The 9,546-nt window shown below is 43.9% G+C and overlaps 1 protein-coding gene across 2 annotated transcripts in view; it reads left to right on the top strand.

Annotated features, from left to right (window-relative positions):
- The window catches only part of MAT1A (methionine adenosyltransferase 1A), an 821,556-nt gene extending 812,409 nt beyond the window's left edge, over nt 1-9,147 (top strand). For both annotated transcript variants that reach the window (XM_068257871.1, XM_068257870.1), the window contains one exon: nt 8,943-9,147. In XM_068257871.1, coding sequence (XP_068113972.1) covers nt 8,943-9,008 — 66 coding nt within the window. In that variant the 3' untranslated portion in view covers nt 9,009-9,147. The remainder of the gene's footprint in view (nt 1-8,942) is intronic.
- Nucleotides 9,148-9,546: the final 399 nt, after the last annotated feature.

Here is a 9,546-nt window from a genome sequence, read left to right on the forward strand (position 1 = left end):
CATTTCAAATGGCAATGGCTCAGCAGTGGCAAAATTCACCAGTCATGATCCCCCTAAGAGTCCCTACAAAGCTAGAAAATTTGGTACTGCTGAGCCATTGCCCTTTGAAAAGATGTGAGATTTTGGAAAGTGAAATAGGGAGGCAATGAAAGCCTATGGGGGATTTTACCAATTTTGGACCCCTGTAACTCTGGTTTGCAGAGATGTAGGGACCCCATCTTTGGAATCCAAGTCTAACAATATGTCTTCTACCTGCATGAGACATTTCGTGAAATTCAGACGTTGCTAACGGCCATGGCTGAGATTTATGTACGTCACCATCACTACCATTGAAATAGCCCAAATAAACAGGTTTTTGTGACCCTAGGCTATGACCTCTTCGGCCTAGGGGCCCAAAACTCACCAGTCATGTTCCCCCTAAGAGTCCCTACAATGCTAGAAAATTTGCCACTGCTGAGCAATTGCCCTTTGAAAAGATGTGAGATTTTGGAAAGTGAAATAGGGAGGCAATGAAAGCCTATGGGGGATTTTACCAATTTTGGACCCCTGTAACTCTGGTTTGCAGAGATGTAGGGACCCCATCTTTGGAATCCAAGTCTAACAATATGTCTTCTACCTGCATGAGATATTTCGTGAAATTCAGACGTTGCTAACGGCCATGGCTGAGATTTATGTACGTCAGCATCACTACCATTGAAATTGCCCAAATAAACAGGTTTTTGTGACCCTAGGCTATGACCTCTTCGGCCTAGGGGCCCGAAACTCACCAGTTATGATCCCCCTAACAGTTCCTACAATGCTAGAAAATTTGCCACTGCTGAGCAATTGCCCTTTGAAAAGATGTGAGATTTTGGAACTATAAATAGGAGGCCCAATGAAAGCCTATGGGGGATTTTACCAAATTTGGAGCCCTGTAACTCTGGTTTGCAGAGATGTAGGAACCCATCTTTGGAGCTCAAGTCTAACAATATGTCTTCTACCTGCATGAGACATTTCGTGAGATTCAGACGTTGCTAACGGCCATTGCTGCGATTTATGTACGTCAGATTCGCCACCATTGAAATTGCCCAAATAAACAGGTTTTTGTGACCCTAGGCTATGACCTCTTCGGCCTAGGACTGCATTGAACGCGACCCACGCATTGTGCGCATTCTGGACAACACCAATTACTGGGTTTATACCCTTCTGGATCCACGGTACAAACACAATGTTCCAAAACTGCTTGAAGAAAGAGTCAGACAGGTCAAAATGGAAGAATACCAGCAGGCCCTTGTGGAGACTTTAGAGAGGAGATTGACATCCTCCCCCTCCTCTAGCCAGTTGTACACCGACAGACTGACTTCCGCAAACCCAGGACGACCAGGAGGGCAGCAAACAACACAAGCCGCAGCTAGTGCCCAAAAGGGAATGGTATCGGCAGTGTCCTTGGAGTGGGAAAATTTTCTGACACCCATGCAGCAGCACACAGAACAGCAAGCGTGCAGATCCACCTCCAACACCGATCGCCTGGAGAAGATGGTCAAGGACTACATGTCAGATGGCATAGCTTTGTTGAACAATCCATCTGCACCCTTCAACTATTGGGTATCGAAGCTAGACACCTGGCACAAACTGGCAATGTACGCAATAGAGGTGCTGGCTTGCCAGGCAGCCAGCGTTATGTCGGAACGCTGTTTCAGTGCTGCCGGAGGCATCGTCACAGATCGGCGTATCCGCCTCTCCACAGAAAATGCAGACCGTCTGACTCAAATTAAAATGAATCAATCCTGGATTGGAAACGACTACGCAACACTCCCGGACCCCAACCAAGTAACATGAACAATGAACATCTGTGATGGGTTAGCGTTTCCGGTCCCTGTTTATTGAACCTCTCATCTGTATTACATTTATGACTGCATGGCGACAAAATGCAAATTGCTATCCGCACGCTTCTTGTCCTCATGCAAGGCCTGGGTTGTTGTGTCTCAAAGCGTGGCCTTCTCCTCCTGCGCCACCCTCCTCCTGTTCCATCACGTGTGCTGCTGCTGGGTTAGCGTTACCGGTCCCTTTTCCTGGAACCTCTTATATGTATTACATTTATGACTGCATGCCGACAAAAAGCATGTTACCTGTGCAAAGAAAACAGACATTTCCCACATTTAAAAGACAGTTTTCCCTTTGAAACTTTAAAATCGATTTTCTCAAAAACTATAAGCTCTTTTTGCTAAATTTTTTCTCTCTTGTACCCACTCCCAATGTGCACATACCCTGTAAATTTGGGGTATGTAGCATGTAAGGAGGCTTTACAAAGCACGAAAATTCGGGTCCCCATTGACTTCCATTATGTTCGGAGTTCGGCGCGAACACCCGAACATCGCGGCGATGTTCGGCGAACGTTCGCGAACCCGAACATCTAGGTGTTCGCCCAACACTAGTTGTGACATCCATGCCATAATCATCATCATCACCATCCACAGCTTTGCTTGTATCAGATACCTCCAAAACTGCACCAACAACAGGTACTTCATCATCCTCACACCCTAAGTCCATAGTGACCCCTAACTCAGACATATGAGGTGCTGTAACATCCTTATCACCTTCATCTTGAAACAATAATAATTGTGGATCAGTAAATTTACCACAAACATGTGTGAATAACTCCTATGACATCTCAACTAGAGTGGATGTGGTGCTAGTAGCAGCGATGGTGGATGCCGGCTGAGTGTTAAGTAGTTGTGGGGTGCCAGAATCAGAGCAGGAGGTGGAAGACATTTTATGGTTCCATGCGGAAGCTGAGGAAAAGGAGGGGTTCTGTCTTAAATAGTCAACTACGTCATGACAATCTTGGGGGTAGAGGGTACATGACTTCTGAACACTGTACTTTGATTGCACAAAATCACGCCAGCACAACCTCAAACAGACATGCAGGGTGGCCTGCCTTTGCCTGTTATTTTTTCTATATGGGGGGGGGGGGGGGTATGCACAGTAGTACTAACAATATTCAGTAGTGGTAGACAGTGTGTGTAATCACAAAGAGGCACACAGTCGGTGTCAAATACACAGCAGCTGTGTGTGTGTGTGTGTGTGTGTGTGTGTGTGTGTGTGTGTGTGTGTGTGTGTGTGTGTGTGTGTGTGTGTGTGTGTGTGTGTGTGTGTGTGTGTGTGTGTGTGTGTGTGTGCGTGTGTGTATCACAGGGCTGTGTAGTTTAACACACACAGAGAGATATCCTATAGTACTTTAAATCCCAAATACAGTTGCGAGCTAAGCACTGCTTATGATACACAATGTGCTGGCTTGCTTGCAATAGTTAGAAGAATATAGTAGAACTATAAGGACCAGCAACTGACTGTGGCCTGTATGCAGTGTGTAACTCACACAGATATCGATAAGAGAGACAGTTGGAAGCCAAGCACAACTTATGATGATAGACTTTGTGCTGGCTTGTAATAGATAAAAGAGGATAGTAGAGCTACAAGGCCCAGCAATGACTGTGGCCTGGCCTGTATGCAGTGTCACACACACACACACACACACACACACACACACACGCACACACACGCACACACTAGAACAATATGAGCCCACAAATGAAGTTATGCTTTGGTAAGTTCAATCACACAAATACAGTGGAAAAATATGCCCTGGTCTAATACAGGGTGCTGTCACACAAATACAGTGGAAAGATATGCACTGGTCTAATACAGTGTGCTGTCACACAAATACAGTGGAAAGATATGAACTGGTCTAATACAGTGTGCTGTCACACAAATACAGTGGAAACATATGCACTAGTCTAATACAGTGTGCTGTCATGCAAATACAGTGGAAAGATATGCACTAGTAATACAGTGTGCTGGCGGGCGGACTACAAATACCAGCTGGAACTGTGGGCTGTATCTACGCAGTGTCACCCACAAAAAGAGCTATGCTTTAGTAAGTTTAATCACACAAATACAGTGGAAAGATATGCGCTGGTATAATACAGTGTGCTGGCGGGCGGACTACAAATGCCAGCTGGCAACTGTGGGCTGTATCTATGCAGTGTCACCCACAAAGAGAGCTCTGGTATAGTAAGTTAAACCATACAAATACAGTGGAAAGATATGCACTGGTATAATAAAGTGTGCTGGACCTGGCTGGCACAGTGCAGCAAGGGCCAACTGCAAGTGCGACAGACAGGGCTATATCTATGCAGTGTCAGTGTCACACACACACACACACACACACACACACACACACACACACACACACACACACACACACACACACACACACACACACACACACACACACACACACACACACACAAACACACACACACACACACACACACACAAAAAGCAGAAGAATATTAGCCCTTAAAAGAGCTTTTTGGGGTGCTTTCAGCAACAAATGTCAGCGAGGGGCAAGCTAACAAAAGCCTAACTAACGCTTTCCCTATCTCTCGAGCAATGTCTCTCCCTTCCTTTCACTACAACAGCAGACAGAGACTGAGAAAATGGCTGACTCAGATGCATTTTTAAAGGGGTGGCGGGGGTCCAGGAGGGAGTGCAGCCTCATTGGCTGACATGTGTCTGCTGACTGTGATGTAGAGGGTCAAAGTTTAGCCCAATGACGAGGTATAGGGGGCGGGTAAAATGAACTATGTGTCCACTACCCGCCGCGGATGGGATCAGCTGAAATCCGCATGAACTACCCGCCGGGTGAACCGTTTGGGCCATCTCTACATGACATTGATTTTCTTTGAAAAAAATTCAGTTGTTTGGATAAAATGTGTAGGCCATGACTTGTCTGGCCTCTGCTACAGTGTTTTCCCCCCCAAATTTTTTTTTATCAAACTACATTGGTATGTAAACTTGCACGTAAATGTGTAGAGCCAAGTCAATGCATCTCTTGTCAGTGTCACTAACCAGGGATGCAACAAACATCGATTTTCTTTTAAAAAAGTACATTTTGGGGGTAAAATGTATAGGCCGTGTGCTACAGCAGCTACAAATATATATATATATATATATGTATATATATATATATATATATATATATATATATATATATATATATATATATATATATATATAAATTACATTGATATGTGAACCTGCATCATCATGTGCAGAGCCAAGTCACCGCATCTCTCACTTCCACAATCAGTGTGAGAGGCTCCTTCTCTGGACAGCTTTAAGAAAAGGCTAAAAACTCACCTCTTTTCCCTAACTTTTGAGACTGCATAACGCATGGTCACAGCTCTTTGAGTCCCCAGGGAGAAAAGCACTGTAAAATTATTATTATTATTATTATTTTCCCTGTTGCGGGTATGTTTGACCTGCTTGTTGGTATTAACTTGAAAAAAATCCAAATAAAATGTGTTTGACAAAAAAAAAAATTGGAAAGGAGGGGGATCATTTCCCAATTCACATTGGTTTTATATTGTATCTGGTTTTGTATTTGAGAAGATTTCTTCAATAGCTAGCTTTGCTGTGTTTGGTTATAATCTATGTTTTCATATTTTCCCTGTGTTTGTGGAAAATGTAATCCAACCCACTTGTATTTTTCTACCTTGAAACCAATATTCTAAAGATTCGGCCTAAATGAATGATTTTATAAATGGTTAAAAAAATAGATCAAAACGGCATCATAGTTACATAGCTACATAGTTATTTGGGTTGAAAAAAGACATACAGTGGCTTGCAAAAGTATTCGGCCCCCTTGAAGTTTTCCACATTTTGTCACATTACTGCCACAAACATGAATCAATTTTATTGGAATTCCACGTGAAAGACCAATACAAAGTGGTGTACATGTGAGAAGTGGAACGAAAATCATACATGATTCCAAACATTTTTTACAAATCAATAACTGCAAAGTGGGGTGTGCGTAATTATTCAGCCCTCTGAGTCAATACTTTGTAGAATCACCTTTTGCTGCAATTACAGCTGCCAGTCTTTTAGGGTATGTTTCTACCAGCTTTGCACATCCACAGTCTGAAATTCTTGCCCATTCTTCTTTGCAAAACAGCTCCAGCTCAGTCAGATTAGATGGACAGTGTTTGTGAACAACAGTTTTCAGATCTTGCCAAAGATTCTCGATTGGATTTAGATTTGGACTTTGACTGGGCCATTCTAACACATGGATATGTTTTGTTTTAAACCATTCCATTGTTGCCCTGGCTTTATGTTTAGCGTTGTTGTCCTGCTGGAAGGTGAACCTCCACCCCAGTCTCAAGTCTTTTGCAGGCTCCAAGAGGTTTTCTTCCAAGATTGCCCTGTATTTGGCTCCATCGATCTTCCCATCAACTCTGACCAGCTTCCCTGTCCCTGCTGAAGAGAAGCACTCCCAGAGCATGATGCTGCCACCACCATATTTGACAGTGGAGATGGTGTGTTCAGAGTGATTTGCAGTGTTAGTTTTCTGCCACACACAGCGTTTTGCATTTTGGCCAAAAAGTTCCATTTTGGTCTCATCTGACCAGAGCACCTTCTCCCACATGTTTGCTGTGTTCCCCACATGGCTTGTGGCAAACTGCAAATGGGGCTTCTTATGCTTTTCTGTTAACAATGGCTTTCTTCTTGCCACCACTCTTCCATAAAGGCCAACTTTGTGCAGTGCACGACTAATAGTTGTCCTATGGACAGATTCCCCCACCTGAGCTGTAGATCTCTGCAGCTCATCCAGAGTCACCATGGGCCTCTTGACTGCATTTCTGATCAGTGCTCTCCTTGTTCGGCCTGTGAGTTTAGGTGGATGGCCTTGTCTTGGTAGGTTTACAGTTGTGCCATACTCCTTCCATTTCTGAACGATCGCTTGAACAGCGCTCCGTGGGATGTTCAAGGCTTTGGAAATATTTTTGTAGCCTAAGCCTGCTTTAAATTTCTCAATAACTTTATCCCTGACCTGTCTGGTGTGTTCTTTGGACTTCATGGCGTTGTTGTTCCCAAGATTCTCTTAGACAACCTCTGAGGCCGTCACAGAGCAGCTGTATTTGTACTGACATTAGATTACACACAGGTGCACTCTATTTAGTCATTAGCACTCATCAGGCAATGTCTATGGGCAACTGACTGCACTCAGACCAAAGGGGGCTGAATAATTACGCACATCCTATTTTGCAGTTATTGATTTGTAAAAAAAATGTTTGGAATCATGTATGATTTTCGTTCCACTTCTCACGTGTATACCACTTTGTTTTAGTCTTTCACGTGGAATTCCAATAAAATTGTTTCATATTTGTGGCAGTAATGTGACAAAATGTGGAAAACTTCAAGGGGGCTGAATACTTTTGCAAGCCACTGTATGTCCATCGAGTTCAACCACAGAACAAAGTACAACACAAGCCTGCTCCCTCACATATCTCTAATTCCAAATCACATAATTGATCACAGACTCAATGGCCTCAATTTACTAAGCTTATCTCCTGTTTTTAATAACGTTTCTGAGCTGTTTCTAGTGTTATCACCGTGGTGATGAGGCATGTAGTGATCACTAAACAATTTACCGCAGGTAAACCTAAAGATAACTCTTCTATTTTTAAGTTAAGCAGAGATCTCTAAAATTAATGTTTCAATCTATAAAATAAGTACAGAATTCTAAAGTTAAAGACAGGCGGTTAATTAACTGCATGTAAAAATATGTTGAGAGGAGATAACTTAAAGAGACTCTGAAGCGAGAATAAATCTCGCTTCAGAGCTCATAAATAGCAGGGGCACGCGTGCCCCTGCTAAAACGCCGCTATCCCGCGGCTAAACGGGGGTCCCTTCACCCCCAACCCACCCCCCGCAAAAGTGTGTCGTAAAAAGGTCGCAGAATTTCCCTTCCTGGAGGCAGGGCTAACGGCTGCAGCCCTGCCTCCAGTCGCGTCTGTCAGCGGCGCATCGCCGCCTCTCCCCCGCCCCTCTCAGTGAAGGAAGACTGAGAGGGGCGGGGGAGAGGCGGAGATACGCGCTGACAGACGCGCGTGGGGCAGGGCTGCGGCGGTTAGCCCTGCCCCAACCAGGAAGCGCTCCCCGGGTGTATCGAGGGGGATTGGGGGGTGAAGGGACCCCGTTAAGCCGCGCTATAGCGGCGTTTTAGCAGGGGCACACGTGCCCCTGCTATTTATGAGGTCTGAAGCGAGATTTATTCTCGCTTCAGACTCTCTTTAAAGGGATACTGTAGGGAGGTCGGGGGAAAATGAGTTGAACTTACCCGGGGCTTTTAATGGTCCCCCGCAGACTAATGGTCCCCCGTGTCCTCGATCCCGCTGATGTCACCAGGAGCGTACTGCGCAGGCCCAGTATGGTCTTTGCCTGCGCAGTATGCTCCTGGTGAAACCAGTGGGAGCGAGGACACGGCAACGCAGGCGCAGTGGTTTTCAGACTTTAAAGTCTGAAATTCCAGAGGTGAACCAAAGGCGGGGCCGGAGCTTCGGTGAGTGGCTGCATGGACACAGGACGTCTGCGGGGGACCATTAGAAGCCCCAAGTAAGTTCAACTCATTTTCCCCCGACCCCCCTACAGTATCCCTTTAAGGACTAAAGTGATAAGATAACTCTCTCACTTTGAAAACTTATCTCTACACCTTAATAAGGCAAGCTTCTTTAGTGAATTAACACCAAAAATACCAATTGATATGTGGCAATAAGTTTTCTCTTGCCTTATTATCATCAGCATGATCTTAGTGAATTGAGGCCATTGTCGTGTTTCTGGCTTGTGGAAAAAAAAATATTGTTCAGATGTTTCAAACAGATTGCTTTAAGTTGAAGTTACCTCATTGCTTCAGCTAGTTTCATTTATTTAATACCTTGTTCAGATAGATAATTCATTTACATAATTCCATGTATAGCCATCATTAGGACCAACTATAGAAATCCCATTTTGTGTTTGACCCAGTTAAAAATGAGGAAGGACATAACATCAAGACTGATTAGTGATTACCCTATAAATGTAATCATATGCACTAACCTTTTTTTATTATTATTTATTTACAGAGATTTAAACCTGAAGAGGCCCATATACCAGAGTACTGCATGCTATGGCCATTTTGGCAGAAATGATTTCCCTTGGGAAGTACCAAAGGAGCTAATACTTTGAATTGGGATGAAGGAACTGATTTGTATCATGCTTGTTCAGAAATGATGTGATGTCTCAGTGTTTGTACAACTGATTAAAACTTATGAAGGTTCTTCCAAGAAACACTAGCTATATATACTAAATTGAATTATTTGTGCTTTTTATGGAAGTAATTAAATGTTACGGTATGTCTGTCCCTATCACTTCCTTAACATCATAGTTACATAGTTATTTGGGTTGAAAAAGACATACGTCCATTGAGTTCAACCAGAGGACAAAGTACAACACAAGTCTGCTCCCTCACATATCCCTGTTGATCCAGAGGAAGGCAAAAAAATCTTACAAGGCATGGTCCAATTAGCCCCAAAAGGAAAAAAAAATCCTTCCTGACTCCAGATGGCAATCAGATAAAATCCCTGGATCAACATTTTGGGCTCAATTCACAAAGCGGTGCTAACCCAGTTAGAGACTTTAGGCGTGATAACCATTGCACCACGCTGGTGAAAAGCCAGTTTAGGCGTG

The sequence above is a fragment of the Hyperolius riggenbachi genome, chromosome 10, assembly GCF_040937935.1.
Source record: "Hyperolius riggenbachi isolate aHypRig1 chromosome 10, aHypRig1.pri, whole genome shotgun sequence".
Classification (NCBI taxonomy): Eukaryota; Metazoa; Chordata; class Amphibia; order Anura; family Hyperoliidae; genus Hyperolius; species Hyperolius riggenbachi.